Genomic DNA, 22,398 nt, shown 5'->3' with positions numbered 1-22,398 from the left:
AGACAATATTTAATCTTTTAGCGGGGTTGGTGATTTTTGGCAATGTAATTTTGAACAGGCGCTTCTGGGACAGCTATCACCAGGGGTCTTTTCATCGTCAACACCGGAACAGCACGTGAACAGTATGTAACACAGATAGTAAATGGCCTAAAAATGTGGTTTAAACATAAGTTATGGTATTGTTTTGCGTGTATTGTTTACTATAAATGTGTTTATATTCAATTCAGAGACAGACACTAACCTAACATGAGACAATAAGCTCTGACAGCCGTGAAATGTGTCCTCTTCTATGCTTGACACCAAACTCCGTTTAAAAAGTGAAAAAGACCATGTTAACCGTCTGCAGCACAATAGTTGTGTTGATGAAATTATAATTATATACAGTTTTAGATTCACTAATACGTGCTCTTCAATTTGGCTGAACGATTTAAACATTTTTTTTTTTTTTTTAGATTTGTCATCTTAAACATTAATTAAAAATAATAAAATAGAAAAACGGATGAGGTATCAGTAAATGTTTTAAACAGTCATTAGCTGTAATCCTTAAATGATCCATCTTGTTATAGAATCTTCACTGAAAGAAGAGAAACCACCATACTTATGGTTGTGTGTGTTTTCCATCAGAGGGGTCAGAGGTCACGATGGGTCGCTCCTCCAAAGACAAGCGGGACATTTACTACCGTCTAGCCAAAGAGGAGGGCTGGAGAGCTAGGAGTGCCTTCAAGCTGCTGCAGCTCGACCAAGAGTTCAACCTGTTCACAGGTAAGAGGCACAGGACACCTGAGACATGTCTCTCCTCTTACCGTGTGTCCACATGCAGAGTATTACCCCATGGGCTTCAGACGCCTAACAGGTCTCCCGCCTGCCTTACAGCCGCCTCCCTGGGGCTGATACAAAAAATGTTAGTTCTGTTTACATGTGACAACAACCAAACATTTGATGGTTGTGTATGTGTATGTCATGTGTGAAAAAGGTATAAATGAGCCTTTTAACGGTCTGGTTCTGGATTGACCTTTTAGGGCTCTCCCAGGCTCCTTTGCCATCCATCCATGCCTCTGTCATTGCTTTTACTCTGTAAACAAATGTCCGATTTATCAAAAATTAATTGATAAAGGTTTCTTTTTCTCTCAAAGGTGTGAACAGAGCAGTGGATCTTTGTGCAGCTCCTGGCAGCTGGAGTCAGGTCCTCAGCCGGAAACTCAGGTTTTGCTTCTTTTGTTTTTTAAATGAACATAAATATACTCAACTGGATAGAAAACACCTGTGTGACTACAATTGAATTTAAATTTAAATTACAATAAAGTCAAATATTTTAAATTCTGAGTTAAGGAAATGTTTTCCTGTGATGATGTGCAGCTCTGCATTTCAATTCCACCTTTTAATAATTAATTGTTTTGTTTTTACACTCAGAGGGCGGGAGGAGAAGGGTGAGAAGGGTGAAGGAGGTGAGGAGGTGAAGATCGTTGCGGTTGATCTGCAGGCCATGGCTCCGCTGCCAGGAGTCACTCAGATCCAGGGAGACATCACAAAGGTAAAGACATCAGGAATTAACATGTAACTCTCATAGGACTCCAGTAGTATTTGTGGAGGGCTGCTGACTTCACATGATCTGTCACCTTCCTCCTCTCAGGTGTCGACAGCTCAGGAGATAATCCGTCATTTTGAGGGTCAGCCGGCCGACCTAGTGGTGTGTGACGGAGCTCCAGACGGTAAGACGCTCACTTCCTGTCTGTCCTCACCTGCTTTCAAGTCTCTTCAGTCGCCCTTTGAATATTTAAGACGAGGAATTATCTATAACACATTCCCACGATTGACACTCTCACTACCCCTGGGAAATTCATGATAAAGGTCTCAAAACACCTCACCTCAGCGTGCAGTTGTTTTCACAGTATTTTTCTTTTGAAATGTTTAAACTCGGCGTATTTTTGTGTGTCTTGACAACATTGCAAAAGAGGGAAACTTCAATGACCCATGACTTTCCTTAATCACCTAAAATGAAAGAATTTCATTTTAAAACAGTTAAAAATATTTGTCCATGCAGTGAATTCTAATTTGTATAGTAATGAACATACATTTTGTCAAATACATATTGAACCTGAGGAACAGCTTTGGTCGACCTGGGACACTGTTAAGCTTTTTGGGGACAGAGTGTATGAATGTTTCTGGTGCAGAGAATGTAATACGTATGAATACGTATTGAATATCTTATTGTTACGTTTGGTGTTTTTATGCAAAACAAAGATCATTTTATATACTCAAAGTAAAATGTTGTCAAGTATCCCCAGGTTTTGTGGTATTTAAAAATGACTTGGAAAATGTTGTTTAAAAAAGCTGAAGAAAGTTCCCCGGGACTCAAGTGATATATTGATTTAACCCCCTTAAAGTTAGTTTAATGTATATTGTAGTTTTTTTTTCTGTTCTCTTTTTGTTTGTCTTTGCTGCTCTCTGTTTTTTATTTATTTTCTCCTTATTAAAGTATGCTGCTTGGAGTTACTGTGAGGTGTGTTTAACAATGATGACGCCTGTTTGTTATCTGAAGATGTAATAATAAAGTTATTTCCTGTTCTGTTTCCATAGTAACCGGGCTCCATGATGTGGATGAGTACATCCAGGCTCAGCTCCTATTGGCTGTAAGTACAGAGGTGTGTTTCATTCACCTGTCAATCTGTGATGTAATGCTGACTTCTGTTTGTCTCTCAGGCTCTGAACATCACAACTCACGTCCTGAAACCTGGAGGGACGTTTGTGGCCAAGGTGAGTCGAATTTTGCCACAGTGTGAATAGTTTGCGTGCAGTGGTGCATTGTGGGGCATAGCCACTGTCAGATCAGACTGTATTAACCCCATCCTGCCCTGTGTGTCTCAGATCTTCAGAGGTAAAGATGTGACTCTGCTGTACTCTCAGCTGAAGATCTTCTTCAGTGGTGTCACCTGTGCAAAGCCTCGCAGCAGCAGAAACTCCAGCATTGGTGAGACACCGTCCTCACTGACCAATCACACGGCTCACCCCAAACTCATCTAGAGAATTTTTATACATTTTTGACTTTTGTACTATGAGTTGCAGTCCAGTGAAAGAAATAAGCGGCTGTTTTACTCAAAACTTAAAAGAAGTAAAATCTGAAAACACTGAATATCTGAACTTAAAGTAAAATCTGATTAAACTGTGCGTTGGTTTTACCACATTAATTCACATCTGAACCTGTGGTGTTGAACTCTGTTGTTACTCAGTATCTTTGTGTCTGTCTGTGAACAGAGGCCTTCGTGGTGTGTCAGAATTACCTTCCTCCTGAAGGTTACGTCCCCAACATGTCCAACCCTCTGCTGGATCATTCCTACGGTAACTTGGAGCCCTTTTACATACGTGATCTGTCCAGGATATCTGATCTGGATCAGGATGAGTAAAACCTTGTGTCAATGTAGGAGAAAATCCACTCATGACAGATGTGGTCTCTGTTTAGTTTTGAATAATCGTATCTGTCTCAGTAGCATAAATCACATATGGATCAGTCTATAGCTACCCTGCATGTCCTGGTCCTCTGGTTCTCCTCTGTCTGTTCTCAGTCTGGGTTCTGTTCTCTGTGCCTCAGATGTGGACTTTAACCAGTTAGAGGGTCCGAACCGGGTCATCGTTCCCTTCTTGGCGTGTGGGGATCTCAGCGCCTTCGACTCAGACAGAACTTACCCTCTGCAGGTGAGATGATGCAGGGTTATCCTCCTGGTCTTTACTGAGTCAATCAGAAACATGGTTCCTTTTTTATCATTGAAACAGCTGTCATTCTATTCTCTGTTTGATTGTATCTGCTGAGGTTATATTGCTTTATTTATTGACACTTTGAAATGAAAATTTACTGTGATATTAAGGGGATAATTAATGGATAAATGAAGTGAATGTAATATGTAATGGGATTTTTGATGGATAATCTGCATGACAAGAGTTTTTAAGTGGTAGAAACCTCTTAAAATGTAACAAATGACACAAAAGCCACCATTAATTAGTATATATGATAGGCCTTAATTGTTCAGTTAAGGTGGAAATTCAGGAATGGTATTAAAGTGATTCAAAACTGAAATAATTTTTACACCTTTTAAAACCGATCAAACTGTTCAGACAATCCATTTAAGAAAACCCTTAATATATTATAATCTGTTAATTTATCTGTTCATAAACTACAAATGAAGTGAGCCTCTGAATTATCGATCCTTCTGATGGGCGTCTAAATTGAACCAAAATCCAACCTTGATCCAACACCTTAAACTGGGCCATTAATGGATTTGTCAAATATTTTGAATTCATGTGTGAATTAAGGGGAAAGTCATGAACCCCTTAACATTTATTTAATATTTAAGGGGTTTTCTATTTAAGGTGTTTTTCAGGGTTTAGTTTTTAAAATTAATGGACAGATTAAAGGATCTCTATTGACTTAACACCTCGATGTAGATTAGGGTGTTTGGTGTGTTTTCAGGGGTAAATTATGGATGAATTAGGGCTGTTTAAAGGGATTCTTGTTTCAAAGTGATGCATGCAGTTATTATTCTTTCTTTTCTTCACACAAGCACAATCTCACATGCTGTTGTCTGTTCCCTGTCTTTAGCTGGATGCTGGCAAACAGTATCAGTACACCCCTCCCACCCAGCCACCCATACGCCCTCCCTACCAGCAGGCCTGCCACCTCCGCAAAAACAACCTGCTGTCTAAAGAGGATGCTCTGTCCAACTGTCCCAACCAATGTCAAGGCGAGACGGAGCCACCGGCTGAGTCCACCTGATTCATCTGACTGCTGCTTGATTACTGGAAAAAAAACACCAGGAGACAGGGCAGAGTTATCAGTAAAGGAACAGTCCGGCATTTTTGGGAAAGCCTTTTCTGTCAGATGAGAACATAGATATCTGTTTCATTTCTGTGATAGGACCAAGACTTGTCAAGCCCAGCCCAGTTTTCTCCTGCCTCCAGCCTTTGTGCTAAGCTAGGCGAAACATGCTCTGGACCTATTGCTGAACTGGATGTTTTTCCAATCGGAGGAGTACGTTTTTATTGTTTTTCCTGATTCATGTGGAGTATTTTCTGACCGTCCTGTGCGTAAGGAATTGTAAATATTTTAGGATTTAAAAATAAAAGTAAATTCTTGGAGACAGATCTGCATTGTGGTTTACATTAATTTGTCATCCAGCTCTGCAGGAAGTCGCCTCTACTAAGCTTCTAAGTGCTGTATCGTAGTCAACTGGACTTGTTTCAGTTCCTTGAAGACATTTCACCTCTCATCCAAGAGGCTTCTTCAGTTCGAGTTTGCAGGCTTTTACACTCTGTGTGGGTGTGTTCTTTATCAGTGTCATTAAGGACACGTGTGAGCTCTGAGTTTCAGAGTCGTTAGGGCCACTTGTGGGTCGTTGACCCAACCGGCCTTCGTGTGGGTTGCTAAGGCTAGGTGAGACCAGGTGCAATGACCTGGATGACTGAGAACCTTTATCAACATCTCTACTAAGCTGTAATGTCACTTGTTCAAAGATCATGAACTGGGTGGGTCAATTTGAAATAAAACGTATCAAGAGTGTGTTTATCCTAACTTCCACAAGCAACTATATATATAGTTATATATACAGGTTTTGAACAATCACATAGCGGGTTCAGTGAAAATTGACAGTGAGTAATAATGTCCTATTTTTCCAATCTGAAATGAAACTAGTTCTGATCAGTGGTTCTGGAAGTAAAATCCCAAAACAGGAAAAGCCTTTAGCATCAAGTCTCTGCGCAGCCAGTGATAAAAGCACAACTCTAGTGATTCTATATTTTTCTTCCTGTCAACAAAACCCATTTGCAAACCCAAACTAACAATGATTTGATATTACTAATGTGTATTACGTGTGCATCCAAAGCCTGCTGCCTCTTGCTCCTCTGTGCCATAGAGCTCCATTGTTGTCCAAAACCTATTAATAACACATCAGTGAGCCACACAGCTGCCCTGGCAGACATGTTCCTTTATTCCAATGAACAGACAGTGACACACTGTAGGTTATACTGACTCAGCCCCACATTGAGTATAATCAGGGCAGTTTGTGATCTGCACTTCAGGGCCACCACACAGTTAACAGTAACAAAAACATAGAGTAACACAATGTTTCCTTTAAAATCCCCTGTTCAGTTACCTGGTCCCTCAAACCAAGCACATATAAGTGTTTCAGTTATTAAAAACGCCCGTTTTCTCTGGAATATACATATTGTTAGAAATAAAAGTACTTGTACTGTAAATCCCCTACGAAAGCCGTAGTGGCGACTTCCGGGTTTCCTGTGTACGCGGTGACGTCACGGCGTAAAGATTCACACAACCGCATTGTTGTTGGGGGAAGAGAAGCTCGGGCAGCTGCTGAGCTCCACCACTTCCAACTGCTTCTGATCAGTCCTATCGATCAGTGTTCAACCTGATTACAGTATAACACCCGAGACCGGCTCCGTCGCCCTGGATACCTGCCGGTTACCTTCAAGTTTGACTCGGTTCAGCGCGAGCCGCGGCCGCTGTTGGATGAGCGGACTGAATGTGGATTTAACTGTCGCTTTGCTCCACAGGCCGCGCCGCCATTGCTGCTGTTTTAACAAGCAGAATTCGTGAAAATACCGAGGTAAGTCCAGCCTCACTCTGCCCTCACCTGTGAATGTCACCCCTCTACAGTCTACATGGGTTTAAACTCAAAACCAATGCTCGCTGCTCTGGGAAAAAGCCACCCTTGTCTCTCGAGGCATTTTCTTGTTGTGTTGGTCGCCATATTTCCTCCCCCCTCAGTTAGGTGTAATGCTAGCAGGCTAACGTTAGCCCGGTTTGTGGACGGAGTGTCCTAATGCGTTTAACCGGCGACCGGAGGTGCCGCCGTCATATGAGAGGACGTGACCGGGTCGTCATTTCCTGTAACAAACCCGTGTTTCGTTTATAACGTTGAAGCAACATCGATTAATCACATAGATCAACGTTGGGGTTCGATTGAGCGATGCTAACATTAGCCGTGGCTAGCAGGCACCGTTCAGTACACAGTCAGAGAGAAGCTGGGCGAGTTGAAGCCGCTGTGCTGTTGGCCGCTGATATCCAACAACAACCCGCTGTCAGCGGCTTCAGCACTGCTAGCTGAGCCGATCATCGGCTCGGTTTTGAGGTGTGCTGCTCTCGTCACATTTCTTTCATTCATCCAGTGAACCTTATCACATGCAGTCCGTTTCCGCCCCCCTGTACTGTTACAACATTCAGTTAGTAGACTGAAAGCATGTTGAGAACAAAAATGAGACTGACACTGGGGTTCACATTTAAAGCTCCCTGCTCAGCTTCATGTCCCTTTTGTCCCTGTAAGGCCACGATTGTAGCTGCATGCTGATTTAGCTGCACAACAGAAGAGGCCAAGTATGTCGACAGGTTAAAGGAATTTGTTTTCAGTGTTCCCACACAGTGCAGAGAGCAAATGTAAGGTTACAGGCGGATACACACACAAACACAGAGATGAAATCATTTGTAAAAACATTGAGAATGCATTACAGTTTTAATGATAAAACTGCCGTTTAACTTGTTATCTAAGCGAAATTCCAGACATTCTTGAGGTTAAAGGCCAGGTATTAGCTGGTTTGCTTCATCCTGTATGAGAGCTAACTGAGTATCTTAAGGTTTTTGAGTGTCAGTCAGACAAAGATAGGCATTTAAACATGTCAAAATAGGCTCTGGGAAACTGATGGACATTTTCACCTTCTTGAATAATCATTTATTCAAGAACATAGCTGTTGAGCAGATAAAGATAGTTGAAGCGCTAATGCTGAAACAAACATGGGATTCAGCTCAGTAACTGCCAGTCTACTAACATACAGTGCAGACAACAAATGTACAGGAGGATACAAACACAGACATACAGCTTGACACAGGTAAGCAAACATAAACACATATCTGTTACTATGACAAGAGCTGAGCTTCTCAAATCTGAGTATATTGTTGCCATACCCTACTGTGAATCGCAGGATACAGCCACGACTTGTGTGCAGTTGTTTTTGTAGTCACTTGACAGAAAGGACCTCATGGTCATCTGGGCTTCTGGTGAACTGTCCTCAATTTCATCAGTTTCATTTTAGTAGCAGCATGTTGCTGGATAAAGATGTGATCTGAAGCCACTGATATTGAAAATGTTGTACAGGCAGTATAAAGTGTGTATCTTTGATCGAATAGTTCCTGAATTAAATCAGAAAAGTCTTTTTAAATCTTTATTACTTAATTATTTGAAGTCAAAGTTCTCGATTTAGTACTGATGTGTTTAGCATACCATTTTAGGAAATTCCTAAACTAAAGTAATGGAAATAGTTTTGGTATCGGCACAGAGAGTCAGGTATCACAGTGGCACAGATACACAGCCTTAATGTAGTCAGGACATTTGCATCACCAGCATCACCAGATATATGTTGCCAAAGATTCACTTGTAAAACCAGTTGAGTGTCATTATGATTGCATGTTGAACATACTGATAGTTTGCCCAATGTTGCATTTAAATCTTAATGCAGGCTCAATTGCTCAACACTTTCGGTGAATGTCTTTTGATAAATTGTTCAGAAATCTTGTAAGCAGCTCATAGAAATCCTCAAAGTGTCTTTAAGGGAGACTCACAGAACAGAATAAAACGCTGTAACTAAAAGTTGTGGGTTTCATTGTTAAATGTTCCTCTATGATTGAAGGGCTGTAAGAGCTGCTGGCATCCTTGTAAAAAAACTTTAAGTGCCCAACACTGTTCCTGAAAGGCAACATTGAGGGTTAAGGTTATTAATCATCAGTGCAGGTTCTGTTAAACCCAACTCACACTGCTCTGTGTGCTGGTTGTTGCTTCAGAGGGTGAGTCCGTGACAGGAAATTTTGCTGCCACAACACCATATCAGTGAGTTATTGACACTGGTGTTTCATCTGTTCGGTTTTCAGGGTCTTTACGGCTTCAAAATGAAGAAAAAAAGTCGACAGCACCGCCCGGCGGTGCTGAAGAGGGACTCCTCTCCCATCAAGCCATCACCCAACCGGGAGACGCTGACATATGCACAGGCTCAGCGAATAGTGGAGCTTGAGGTGGACGGTCGTGTGCACCGCTTCAGCATCTACGACAAGCTGGACGTCATCACTGATGATGACCCCACAGCACAGGAGATCATGGAGTGCAACAGCAACAAAGAGAACAACGAGAAGCCCCAGCAGGTCCTGGTGCGCTCTGTGCGTCTCAAAAACAACAGGCAGAAGAAGAACGCAGCACTCACGGCCTCACATGGTGGTATTGGCCAGCATGGTAGTGCAGGAGGTCTGTTGGAGCCAAAGGTTAGAACGGTTGAATACAACCTGCCGGTGGTGCCCAGGAGGCCGGCGACATATTACAAATACACAGAGAGGACAGCAGAGGAGCTGGATGAGGAGGTGGAGTATGACATGGACGAGGAGGATTTTGCCTGGCTGGAGCTAATCAACGAGAAGAGGAAGAGCGAGGGCATCAGCCAGGTGTCGCACAACCTGTTTGAGTTCCTAATGGACCGCTTTGAGAAGGAGTCATACTCAGCCACGCAGGGTCAGAGCGACCTGCAGTCGCTGGTGGATGAGGACGCTGTCTGCTGCATCTGCATGGACGGAGATGGAGCCGACAGTAACGTCATCCTCTTCTGCGACTCCTGCAATATCGCCGTGCACCAGGAGTGTTACGGTGTGCCGTACATCCCTGAGGGCCAGTGGCTGTGCAGACACTGCCTGCAGTGCCCGTCACGGCCTGCCGAGTGCGTCTTTTGTCCCAACAGAGGTGGAGCTCTGAAGAGGACTGATGACGACCGCTGGGGTCATGTAGCTTGTGCTCTATGGGTGCCTGAGGTCGGTTTCTCTGACACGGTTTTTATTGAGCCCATTGATGGCGTCCGTAACATCCCACCAGCACGCTGGAAGCTCACCTGTTACCTGTGTAAAGAGAAAGGTGCGGGAGCATGCATCCAGTGCGATAAGATCAACTGTTACACTGCCTTCCATGTCAGCTGTGCCCAAAAGGCCGGCCTCTACATGAAGATGGAGCCTGTGAAAGAGGTGACACCGTCCGGTGCCACCACCTTTTCTGTGAAAAAGACCGCCTACTGCTGCAGCCACACGCCTGAAGGCTGTGATCGCCGGCCACTCAACATCTACGAGGAGCCACACCCGAAAAATGGAGCCTGCCACAAGCGGGCAGACAAGAGGGGGAAGGCCCGGAGCAAGGGCTGGCAGAAGAAGAAGACTAAAAGAGCGGAGCCCGAACCAGAGCCAGAACCTGAGGCCCCCACCAACTCTGGGCCCAGTATCACTGCATCAAGGTAGGCAGGCAACAGGCAACAGGACTCCAGAACGCATCTATCACATTAATTAATTTATGCACGTCATGTTCAGTGAAGTTTTCCCTTGATGTTTGATGGGTAAAGAAACACAAGTAGTCAGTCATTCAGAGATATAACTGATCACAACTTATTCCAGCCATAAAGAATAAACATGTAAAGCTTGTTAGATTGTGTTTCTGTTCAGGTTATCTCTGAATACTGACGGAAGTATTTATTGATTAAACATCTCCTTTTGTTTCCCTGTGGGTCAGTTTTGACACCATCCTGAACCAGGTGGCGGTTCAGAGGAAGCGTCTGTTCGTTGAGCGGGTGCTGAGCTACTGGGTGCAGAAGAGGCAGTCGAGGAACAATGTGCCGCTGATCCGCAGGCTACAGGCCAACCCTCAGCCGCCCAAAGCCAAGCAGATGGTCAGTGCTGCTGACGCTCGCTGGCTTCTCACAGTGGAGCATTACCTTTCAATGTAGTTGTCACTGAAAAATGTGTGTTTGTGCCTTTTTTGCAGGAGAACAACCAGGCACTGAAGGAGCAGCTGAAGGAGTGGCACCGCCTTCGCCACGACCTGGAGCGAGCTCGCCTGCTGCTGGAGCTCATCAGGAAGAGAGAGAAGCTGAAGAGGGAGGAGGTGAGAGTCTTTTCAACATTTACTGCTTCTGCATCACAAAGTTTAAAGCTTCATTTAAAATCAAGGAATCTACAAATAATGACAATAGATTTTCTGTCTGGATTATTGAAAAACACGAGCAGGGCTGCAACTAATAATCATTTTCATTATTGATTAATCTGCCCATTATTTTCATGATTAATCAGTTATTCAGTCTCTAAGATGTTGTAAAAAATGCTCATCAGAATCAGAGCCCGAAGCGATTCAAATTGCTTCTTTTGTCCTTCAACAAGAATCTTCATTTACTGTCAAAGAAGTGAAGAAAATCCTTGAATTGATGAAGCTGAAACCAGGAAATGTTTGACAAGTTTGTTAAAAAAAATGACTGAACCGATAAATCCATTATCAAAATAGTTGCCAATTACTTTTCTTTGACTAACTAATTATTGCAGCTTTACTAACCTCATTACTATTATTTACATTACATTATTAACATTTACTGACGCACAGCCCACAGTAACCCTGTCAGTCCTAATTGATTAAAAGTTACTTTCACTAAAGGTTTGTTGTTACACTTTATCAATTGTCAATAAATAATAGTTATAATTAAAGTGTTGTATAGTTGCTTTCAGTTTCACCAAAAACCTCCCAGATTTTTGTTTTAACGGTGTCTTCGGACACAATGTAAGGCTAATGTTCACCTCGTCTTACGCTCACAAATTTGACCACTTGAATAAATTGCTACAAACACATGATGTACTGATTTTTAGAGGCTGTTTGTACAAAAAACAGCAACATTCACACCAAGAAAGTGACATAAATCCATTTTACGCTCAATATGAATATAAACACTGCACTGTGACCATCAATCGTACTTGATCCTGTTCACATGTATTGAAACTTAGGGTCACCGTACAGAGTTGTTTGACTGTGTGTTTTCCCGTCAGATGAAGCAGCAGCAGTCGGCGCTGGAATACCAGTTGACCCCCTTCAACATCTTGCTGCGAGCCGTGCTCAGTCAGCTGCAGGAGAAGGACCAGTACAGTATCTTCGCTCAGCCCGTCAACATCAAAGAGGTCTGAAACCATTTTCTGCCTGTCCTGTGACATTGTTGTGGTCCCAAAACTAGAGTTACTACATGTCCTGGTAAATAACGTAATGCAGCTCTACATTCAAATCCCGGAGATGATTAAATAGACTAAAATGTCCAGGAAAAGTTGTTAACATTTAATTTGACAGAACTGGTGTCTTCCCACAGCTGAAGCCCAGTAGATTTTTTTCTGCACTGTTCATTAGATAAAGCTACTGTTGATACAGACACACCACTTCCGACATGTGTTTTAATCCTTTATTGTGAAAAACACAAGTGTAGACATGCTAATGAGGTAAGTTGTAAGTTCCAACTAAAAGTAGATTTTTGACTTCTTCAGGAATTCCTGAAAGTGAATCCCTGTAAGTGATCTTCTCAAACAGTCTGCAGCCTCCAACGTGTCTCGTGTCTCCTGCAGGTTCCTGACTACCCGGACCACATCAAGAACCCCATGGACTTCTCCACCATGAGGAAACGAATCGACCTTCACAACTACAGGAGCCTGGAGGACTTCGAGGACGACTTCAACCTCATCATCGCCAACTGCATGTCGTACAACTCCAAGGACACGTTTTTCTACAAGGCAGCTCAGCGGATGCAGGACCACGGAGGAGTCATCCTCCGCAGGGCCCGCAGAGAGGCCGACAGAATCGGCTTCGACTTCGCCAGCGGGTTACATCTGCCCGAAGCCCCAAAACAGGAGGCGCCGCCGCCCTTCTCCTGGGAGGACGGTAAGTTGAACCAGAAATTTGTCAATGGCAATATTGAAAATCGATGACTGGTGATTTCTCAAGTACAATCTTCAAACATCATCTGGTCCCAGTTCCTCCACTGCAAAGACTTGTTGGTTACAGAATGTCTTTGTGTTTTTTGACAGTTTGAAGAGTTCTTTCACCTTGTGTTGGGCATATCAGTTGCAGATGAAATAGAAGTGCTGGAGTGATGTAATGGAGATAATGCTGTGATGTCATGTGAATCTCTCTCTTTCAGTGGACCGTCTGCTGACCCCCACCTACCGTCAGCGGACTCCTCTGGAGGATCAGCTGAAGGAGCTGCTGGAGAAGCTGGACCTGAGCAGAGCCATGAAACACAGCCCGTCCCGCAGCAAGCGGCTCAAACTGCTGAAGAAGACCATCATGGAGGTCCGCAGCGAAATGAGCCTAAAGAAGTCCCTCCCAACAACACTGCCTGCTGCCCCGGAACCTGTCGCAACAGAGTTGGAGGAGAAACCACTACCTGAACCTCCGGTAGAGCCCTGCACGCCACAGGAGGAGAAGTCTTTACCCCCGCCATCGTTGGAGCTGTTAACCTCACTGTCGCAAATCGATATCTCGCCCAGCGACTCGGAGCCGCCCCCCCTGAAGGTGGTCAAAACCAGCGTGGACCATGCTCCCATGGAGCTCGATGGCGACACAGACACATCTACCTCAGTGCCCCTGGATACCCCCAATGGGCACATCCCAGACCCACTGATCCTCAATGGCGACCTCCACGCCGAAGCCTCTGGAGCCTGCAACCGACGGACAAACAACCTCTTCCGCAAGTCCAAGAGCGCCAGCCCCCAGAAACCACCCAAGACCCAAGAGGCATCCGCTGTGTCGCCGCCGCCCCTGGGCACCAAAACCTTCCTGTCAGTGGTGATCCCCCGACTGGAGACGCTCCTCCTGCCGAAGAAAAGAACACGGAGCAGCAGCGCCGACGGCGAGGACGATGACGAGGAGTCGCCGATAAAACGCCTCGGCACAGGTACCCACTCGGAGAACAGTTGTCATGTTTTGATTCTAAGAGTACCGATGCACCTTAACCCTACACTACTACGCTGTGTAAAGTTTCCTATTTTTTCCCTTCAGGAATAGCAAACGGTTTTGTGGTGGAGGAGGAGGAAATCTTACCGTCTCCTCGCCTGCCTGAGCCTCGCCGGCGCTGTGCCTCTGAATCAAGCATCTCCTCCAGTGGAAGTGTCCTCTGCGGCACGAGGTGAGTTTGGGAGGAAACATCCAGAGCCGAAGTTCCAGTTTATTTATTATTATTTGAATAGTTTTGTCCATTATTTTGAACATGATACTGACCAAGTAAATAGCTGAGATGAAAATTGTGTGAAAACTGAATTTCTCTTCAACACACGTCTCTGAGCTGGAAGGTAACCTTTGGGGTTGGACCCCATTAGTTTTTAATGGAGTAAGGTCATTTTGTCACTTATTTATCAAGTTAAATACAAGAACACGAAAACAAATGAACCTGTTTTTCTGTTTATTTTCATTTATTATATCTCTTGTACATTATGCATTGGTACATAGAGTATATTTGGTTCTGGGTGACACTGATGTAATCAGGGAAAGCCAAAGAGGGTTAATCTAACACTGAAAAGTATACAAAATATTGCACAGCTACATTACAATGTAATGTTTCTTCCTACAGACCACATGTTGTGTTTCCTTAACATTGTCCTTACCTAGCTTTCCTCTCATCTCTTTCAGCACTGTCATCGTTCCAAAAAGTGGTAAAGGACGGCCGGCGGCGGCTCGACGGAGCACCGTGGACGACAAAAGCACTCTGATGACCTGCATCGAGAACGGAGAGTTCACCAAAGCTGCCAAGATCTCATCAGGTGAGTCAGTTATGAGGGTCATCTGATGAATGTGTTTCAAACAGCATGACACGCTTTGATTGGTCAACTCTTCTCTCTGACTGCTGAGGACATTTACTAACCTTATTAAAAAGTCCCTCTCCTTCTAATAGTGTTCATGTGCTACCATGCATCGTTTTTATTTTTTCTCCCTTACTTCACTTGTTCTGCTGTTCCACCTGTGTGACCAAGGAGCTGTGCAGTGGATTATTATTTTGAGCATCCAGTGTCTCGTGTAAAAGTCTTCCAAAAGACAATTTTACTGAAGCAGCAGCTCATCACAGCTCACCAAATTAAGGTCCACGGTCCTCTGAGGTAAAGATGAAAAGATGCAGGTTTAATTCATAAAGGAAGTGGTGAATGAACAAAGAGTCCAGAAACAGGAAACCTTTGATGGACAAGGAGGAAGTGAAGTGAAGTCTGTTATTATTTTCTCTGTGGGTTCAGTGAATTATAGTCTCATATCAACAATGTCCAATCCCTGTTTTTTGAAGCTAATCTTTAAAAAACGTGTGTGTGTGTGTGTGTGTGTGTGTGTGTGTGTGTGTGTGTGTGTGTGTCCTCCTCTCTGTGTGCATGGCTGTTTGTTCAGACTGGCTGTGCTCTCTGTCTGTTGCACTGAATACTTCATAACTTGCTTGTTGTTGTTCCTGTAGAGGTGTGGAAGCCCACCGCTGCTTCTCCATTTGTTCTGGAGCCTCTTAAACTAGTTTGGGCTAAGTGTAGTGGATATCCCTCCTACCCCGCCCTGGTGAGTGAGTGCTGGTCCCCTCTGTGTCTCATTACCCATCTGCCCCTCTGCCATTGTGCGTGCTGTAGCTCGTGATTTGTGCTCACAGCCATGCAGGAGCTTCCAGCTGGCCGATCATGGACTGCTTTGTGTGTGTGGAGTCGGCCGCTTCGCTCAGAGCGTTTTCGGCTCGACTCGGCCTTGCATGCTTGTGTCTCTGAGTGCGGGCTTCTTTTCTGCAGCCGCTGCCACCAGGATTCACTCCACAGTGTTATTCTGAGGAGGCGGTTTCACTCAGTCTCCACCCCTCTCTGTTTGACCCTCACAGATCATGGAGCCCAGAGTACAGAGGATGGTGTGTCAGCACAACGGGGTGGAGCTTCCCCAGCCGCCGCCGGACGTTCTCAGAGCCGGAGAGCGGATGCAGTTCAGGTCCGCAGAGAAACTCTTCCTCGTCCACTTCTTCGACAGCAGGCGCAGCTGGTGAGGAACTCACCGACTCACTCTGAAAAAGAGTAAAAAAGTAAAATAAGAAGAATCTGAAAACGCTTAAAAGAAAGCAGGGGTGTGATGTATTCGTATTTCTGCTGCTTTGTTAAATCTCTGGCAGCTGCTTTCTGGACATGCTTAAACTGTCCTCTTACTATTACTGTATTTTCTAAGATGGTAAACACAATTAACACACAATAACACTGAATTGGTAACATTTAGATCAGCAACAACACCCAAACATCTTATTTTTTTTGGGGTGGGGGGGGGGGATAAATGCATTGTTAGGATAAATGTAGTGATTATGGTGAGGCCGATGTAAAAACGGAAACATTTCAAACTGGTTTGATATGAAGCCATATACCAGACTAGTAATACCAGATTTTACCACTAGGTGTCACACGTGACAATCCATCAGGACAACTGTGATGCATTGAATTTTTATTTCTCACAACCATTCAACTTAACTTTTTTCAAAGTTTAACATGAAAATAATAAATAAAGTAAGACTCAAGCCCAGTGCAACTTGAGAAAAGGTGTTAGGAGCAACATTTCAAGTGTGACGGGTAACCTTGCAAGTGAAGTTTCACAATAAAAGCGTGAGAGCAAAAGGGTTTCTGTCCACTGAAACACTGGAGGGCTGTTAGTTTTAAACTGATACAGGCAGTGTTGAGTTGTCATTAACAGTGTAATAATGCTGAAGCTTTAACAGGCAAATGAGCGCGGGATCAAAATGAAGTTTGTAGCGTGAAACAAACAGGATAACCTGCACCCACTCATTACTGATGACAGTTCTATCTTGTGGACACTAGAGGAAGTCGTTTGGCAGCCTACCCAATCCTAAATATTTATTATGGGTAAGCATGTGTAGATTGGATAGAAAGGGGTTAATCAATGTTGAAAAGACCATCACATCATCATGTAATATTAGGTTGATCAGAGCCTTTACACCCACACACATAAGGTCCAATTGGTCCATTTTAAGCTAAAGCATATAACAAAGTAATGCAGCTGATTATAAAACACATTTAATTAACTCATCTCTGGTGCCAACTGTCTGTTGCTGCTGGACCTCTATAGCTTTGACCTTTGTCTGATGTATCAGTTTATTAGAAAGTGTTTGTTGTTAATGGAAGAATTGTTGAATGTGCATTTCCACCACGGTTCTCAGTACACACAGCCTCACTCACAAATTAAAACCCTGCCTTGACATTATGTCCATTTCTCTGTTCAGTTGACAATGTTCTGAACTAAGTGAATCATCACTGAAGCTGTAGTCCAGGAGCGAGGAACAGTACATGTGATAGAGTCAGCAGAACATAAACTGTGAGGTCACTGATGTAGTCTGAAACAAGACACACTGAACCGTCTTCTCTTTCTTCTCTCTCTTCAGGCAATGGCTTCCTAGATCCAAGATAGCTCCCTTCGGGATCAACCAGACGCTGGACAAAATTAAGCTAAAGGAGGCTCGTTCCTCCGGCATCCGAAAAGCTGTGCGGCTCGCCTTTGACCGAGCCATGAACCACCTGCACCGTGTCAGTGGCGAGCTGGAGCCGAGAGCTGGCCTCGCCATCACGGACTGAACCCCCCCCCCCCCCCCCCCCCCCATCCCCTTTTCCACCCACCCACCACCTCTGAAATCATCCCATCATCCATCTCTCCTCTTTGTCCTTTCATCTTTTTGTTTTGAACACCGTCACAGCAGAGCGTTCAGTTTCTGCCTCATACGCACAACAAACACACACTTGTCATGTTTACCATTTCCTGCAAACTGGAACTGGATCGTTTTCATGTTTCCCTGCACATCTGTCCCTAATGTCCGATATACTGTAGCTTGTGACGGCCATCTTGTTTTGTCAAAGAGCTATGCAACGAAAACGACTCGGTTAGCGAGTGCAAAAAGGTGAAAGAATTTTAAAAAACTCAAACTTGGGCTGTGAGGACCGAAAAATCACGGGTCTAAACCTGTTGAATGTGTCAGAGTTTGACCTCTGACCTCCTTAAATGTGCTGCAAGACTGCTGCGACCGTCTCACTGCCACGACAATGTCCATCAGTGTGCGTGTGACTGCAGCAGCTCCTGTAAATATCCTGTACAAGGCCTGACACTAATTTATTCACTCCCTCAGTTTGTTTTGGTACATGGTGTTCAGATATTTATACAGTCGGAGGTGATGATGATCCACGTTGTCGCCGGCACTGATGCTGTCGGCCTTTCTGCTGGTGCTATCTCTACAGAGAGAAAAACAAACATGCATACTGTAATGAACATTTTTATTTCAGCTCCTTTTTTACGGTTTTTGTAAGTTATTGAGTTCTCAAGCTTCAAGTTCTTTTGTCTTTGGCATTAATTTTTTTGTCTGTGTGCATTTTTTTTTTTTTTTTTTTACTGAATGTTTTTACTGGACTACTTTTCGTTTGTACATATTTATATAAAATCTATATAGATGCTCTCAAAAGTTTAAAATGCCTAAAGTGCATCATTCACACCAAAACCAAAAATCTGCTGCCCACAGGTTTCCCACTAATGTGTTACTTTCTTTTTTTTTATTTTACAGTTTCGTTGTGTTTTCCAGGTTTTCAGCCTTTTTGTTTGTGTGCTGTGATGAGTTCAAGTCGTCTGTAAAACGTCACAGAATCATCTTTTCCACCTCAACTGAACTACAGTCAGCTGTAGGAGAGAAGAGAATGTGCCTGTACTAATTTATTGTAAAGCAGAAAATGTATATGCATTACTTTATAGAGAGAGTATTGTAAGAAAATACTACGGGCACACAAGGAGCCATATGTAGAGGCCCTTCCTCTTCTGTTGTTTTGTGAGAATTTTTTTTATTTTTTTGAATTAATAGCATTAAATCTGAGCGGTGAGGTGATAGTGTTTGATGTTTTATTTTTGGCAGGGTAGCGATGGGTAGACTTCCTGTTTTGCTTGGCCCCTCTGGATGTGGATGTTGTGTGTAAATAGATTTGGTACTTTAGCTGATTCTCTGGGAAAAACCACAGTTATAGCCAATGGGAGCGGAAACCAGCTGACGGCAGGCCGGTGGGATTTTTATACTAAAACACTGAAAAATTAAATATGTTATTGAATCACTGATTGAGCGTGTCCTGGTATTTATTATTGTGCATTTTAAGACACTTTTTATAAATATTTTTTCATATTTAAATTTCTATTATACTGTCTTTTTTAAAGCCAGTTCTTTTGTTTTTATTGTTTGTATACTTATTATTTTTCTTTTAATTACCCTTGTGTCCTTTTTTAAAATTAAATTTTACAGGCTATATTTTAGTATCTTTTTAATTTTTCTTATTTATTTGTTTTGTATACATTTTTTATTATTCTAGTTAATTTTTTAAAATTATTATTTTAAGTTGTGAAATTTTTATCACCCTAACTCCATAGTTTTTTTTTTTAATATTTGTTTTCTTTTTAATTATAGGCAGGTATAATTATAATAGATGACAAATATACATCTAATAAACTATAAAGAAAAGAAATACGAGTGAAACTTAAACGACAGAAATTTAAAGGACACCTCCAAACCAACATGAGAAGTACCCACTAACAATAAAGACTGAATGTAGCCACTTTCCAGGTCACAGATGACATTTTTAATCAAATAATTTATCGCCAACTTAAGAAAATTGGTTCTGTTAACATGAAGTCGTGGGATGGGTCATAAAACACGTGACGGTCAGCTGCTCAGGTGTCCGCCCTCATAGAGGAGACAATCTTAATAGCTTTTTCCAAGTGAAAATAAACTGGAAATAAAATCATAGGTAATCGTAACTTACTTACTTCCAAAATGGCCCTAAGATGTTAATGCTAATTCATAAATCAATATAAAGTCATAAAACATGAACCTACATTAAGTATTACACTTAACATAATAACTGATGTAGAAATTCAGCATCTCCCCTGCATCTCATTAACAGACCACAAGGTGGAGCTGTTGTTCTGTCTGAAACAGGCAACAGTCAATCAAGATTGATTTAACACGTTCTTGATACTTGATATTTAACATTAGTACGTTGGTTTTAGACATTTAACCTTTTATTTCACAACTAACAGTAAAGACATGACAGCAAATGAGTGGAGAGGATAGAATGATATTCAACAAAAGACCTCAACCAGATTTGAACCGAGGACATTTTACATATAATCATATGGTCAGATTCAAATTGAAACCAGATGTAAGACGTCAGCGCGAGTTACGTTAGTGTGGCTTATTTTGGTACTGAAGAATAGAAAAAGTGCCTTTTAAAAGTAAGAACATCTCTACAAGATGATCTAAATCTAAGGTTTTCAAAGTGTGACACTCAACATGGTTCCTTCATGTTCAAGTTGAGACAGTTCAGCATGATCAGGACGTCTCCCTTTAGAGATAAACAACAGCAAGCAAATGGGGCAGCCGTTGTTAAAGAAGAAAGAAAAAGCCACATATTATGTCTCTTCTAGCTATTTCCTTGTACTCCTTGTCTTTATAAATGCATTGGTTACGTTTATGGTGGTGTGTTTTTTAAGTAGGTTGAAGGGGAAGTGATTTGGTTGGAGGTAGAACAGTTGTTGTTATACGTGTTTTCAATTGGAGCATCAAAAGTGGAAGTGGAAGTGGAGTGGAAGGTTGAAAATGAAACTAGAATGGCAGTCAGTAGAGCGCATACCTCTGTCAAGGCCCAACAGTCCACTTTAATTCAGTCAAGCCTTATTCAATAACTAAAAAATATTAAAACTGCTAGATCCTGATTTTTAGTGGGATCCACATCAAATTGTACTTGCTCATAGATACCAGCTGCCTAAATACACCTGATTTTTTCATCAATATCTATGCATTTTTCTCTGAGAAATTAATGAAAATGTTTAAAAAAAAACAAAGGAAAAAACAGCCTATCTCACAATGTTTGAGAAAGTGATAAAAAAACCTGGATCAGTCCATTTATCTGAATCCGCACCAAAAGTTCTATTCTGTGCTGGGACCCATCATCCATCCAAGTTTAGTAGAAATCTGTTTGGTAGTTTTTGTATAATCCTGCTGACAAACCAACCAAAAACATAACCTCCTACATAAGATGACAATGGAAACAGACTTGGCAAATAATTCATAATGAGGCATGTGACTTGAGAGTATATTACATAACATTTCTGCATTGAAATGTCTAAAGACGACAGTTCTTCCTTATTTTATTGGGTTCATATTCAAGGTAACAGTGTGTTTCATCTGGTCGCCTGTCGCTATAACGGGGGAAACATAAACGTGACGTGAGTAAACTTTAAAACATTTCTTCCTGGGTCACGTCAGATACATCTCACTCCCATGACCCCACGCTACTTTGAAATGTCCTCAAATACTTCCTTTGTCATCTGTGGCAGATGTCATGTTTTCTACATTATTTTCAATCTCACTATGTCTTCTTCATCTTTTAATGGCACCCAGCTGGAGAATTAGTGCCGCTCACTGTTTACCTTGACACACAGCAGTAGTGGATGGAACAAGACATTCATTTGCATTTTGTCTGACTGATTTTCTGGAATTTACGTTCAAATTTGCACTAAATTTAAATCGCAACCAGGCTTATGTTTCAGAGTAATGTGCTGCATCCACCCACAAGCCGCAATTACATAACTGTGAGATGAGCACACGTGCTTGGGGATCACAGGATGAATGACATAGTGGGCTGCAAGGATGGATGATCATTGGTTGTGGGGTATAACAGTCACATATGTTGTTACGCTCATTGAAGTGGAGCTTGATCCTAAAATAATTTGAACGACTTTCATTCAGTTAAAATCTGTAGCTGCTGCTGGTGTTCCAGTGTCCCTGTGGGTCCATTTCCTTGTGAATATTTTGCTGATGACTCATCATTTTCTTCTAATTAGCAGCAGATATTTTGGGCGTCCCAAACTCGTCGTCCATCTCATCCACACACACAGACTCTCTGGGTCTCCCGGGGTTAAAATGTGTTTGAAGTTGGAGATAATTATCCATGTATGCGGGTAATTAACAGTGTCCAGCTTCATAAATAAACACATTTCCTCTGCACACACCATTAATGAAGCAGATGCCGCTGGAACTGTCTGTCTTCTGCAGAATTCAGCGGTCCGCTTGGTTCAGATCAGTTAGGATCACTCATCCACCCGTTTACAGGAAAAGCTCACCCAAAAATGAAAATTCTAGCTGGTTAGATAAGTAGCTGCTCGGATTGAACATTACACAGAATGTAAAGAAACGTGCAAATGTCACTTCAGTCTACTCAAATGCTGGAGTATGTGGTCCTTACTCTACTACCACTGCTAACAACACGCTGCCTGTCAGTGTTTACTTTGTCTCTCACTCCCCTGCTGGGGCTCAGCCTGCCAGCTGCTGTCAATCATACACACTGACACGCCCGTATTTCCTCAAATAAATTTTCTTGTAATAAAAAAAATAGATACAAATAAATGGATGGCTAAGTGTGATTTCAGCTGGGCTTTAAATGATATGAAGAAAATCTGCAGGCTTTTTAAAGGAAACGTTCACCCAAACTTT

At 42.6% G+C, this 22,398-nt stretch overlaps 2 protein-coding genes across 3 annotated transcripts; both read left to right on the top strand.

Moving 5' to 3' along the window:
• Positions 1 to 67: 67 nt before the first annotated feature.
• Positions 68 to 5,133, top strand: ftsj1 (FtsJ RNA 2'-O-methyltransferase 1). Its single transcript, XM_073472927.1, has 11 exons — positions 68 to 122; positions 625 to 762; positions 1,134 to 1,203; positions 1,411 to 1,531; positions 1,631 to 1,709; positions 2,578 to 2,630; positions 2,701 to 2,754; positions 2,866 to 2,968; positions 3,253 to 3,336; positions 3,587 to 3,690; positions 4,592 to 5,133. The coding sequence occupies exons 2-11, from the start codon at positions 642 to 644 to the stop codon at positions 4,763 to 4,765; spliced, it is 963 nt and encodes a 320-aa protein (XP_073329028.1). The 5' UTR covers positions 68 to 122; positions 625 to 641; the 3' UTR covers positions 4,766 to 5,133.
• A 1,221-nt stretch (positions 5,134 to 6,354) lies between these two features.
• On the top strand, positions 6,355 to 18,968 carry LOC141001155 (bromodomain-containing protein 1-like). 2 transcript variants are annotated; one of them, XM_073472140.1, is made up of 12 exons: positions 6,355 to 6,611; positions 8,924 to 10,314; positions 10,587 to 10,743; positions 10,839 to 10,958; positions 11,885 to 12,013; positions 12,446 to 12,758; positions 13,018 to 13,773; positions 13,878 to 14,004; positions 14,505 to 14,635; positions 15,310 to 15,404; positions 15,712 to 15,866; positions 17,266 to 18,968. In XM_073472140.1, the coding sequence occupies exons 2-12, from the start codon at positions 8,942 to 8,944 to the stop codon at positions 17,453 to 17,455; spliced, it is 3,546 nt and encodes a 1,181-aa protein (XP_073328241.1). In that variant the 5' UTR covers positions 6,355 to 6,611; positions 8,924 to 8,941; the 3' UTR covers positions 17,456 to 18,968. The 2 variants fall into 2 exon arrangements, with proteins under 2 accessions (XP_073328241.1, XP_073328240.1); XM_073472139.1 differs by lacking the exon at positions 15,310 to 15,404.
• The last annotated feature ends 3,430 nt before the right edge of the window (positions 18,969 to 22,398 follow it).

This window comes from Pagrus major, chromosome 8, assembly GCF_040436345.1.
Source record: "Pagrus major chromosome 8, Pma_NU_1.0".
Classification (NCBI taxonomy): domain Eukaryota; kingdom Metazoa; phylum Chordata; class Actinopteri; order Spariformes; family Sparidae; genus Pagrus; species Pagrus major.
This window is presented reverse-complemented; position numbering and strand designations above follow the sequence as displayed.

Coding starts and splice junctions, on each gene's coding strand:
- ftsj1 (XM_073472927.1), top strand. CDS start 642: ATGGGTCGCTCCTCCAAAGACAAGCGGGACATTTACTACCGTCTAGCC. Junction 763..1,133: donor AGAGTTCAACCTGTTCACAG/GTAAGAGGCACA, acceptor TTTCTCTCAAAG/GTGTGAACAGAGCAGTGGAT. Junction 1,532..1,630: donor TCCAGGGAGACATCACAAAG/GTAAAGACATCA, acceptor TCCTCCTCTCAG/GTGTCGACAGCTCAGGAGAT.
- LOC141001155 (XM_073472140.1), top strand. CDS start 8,942: ATGAAGAAAAAAAGTCGACAGCACCGCCCGGCGGTGCTGAAGAGGGAC. Junction 10,959..11,884: donor AGAAGCTGAAGAGGGAGGAG/GTGAGAGTCTTT, acceptor TTTTCCCGTCAG/ATGAAGCAGCAGCAGTCGGC. Junction 14,636..15,309: donor AGCTGCCAAGATCTCATCAG/GTGAGTCAGTTA, acceptor TTGTTCCTGTAG/AGGTGTGGAAGCCCACCGCT.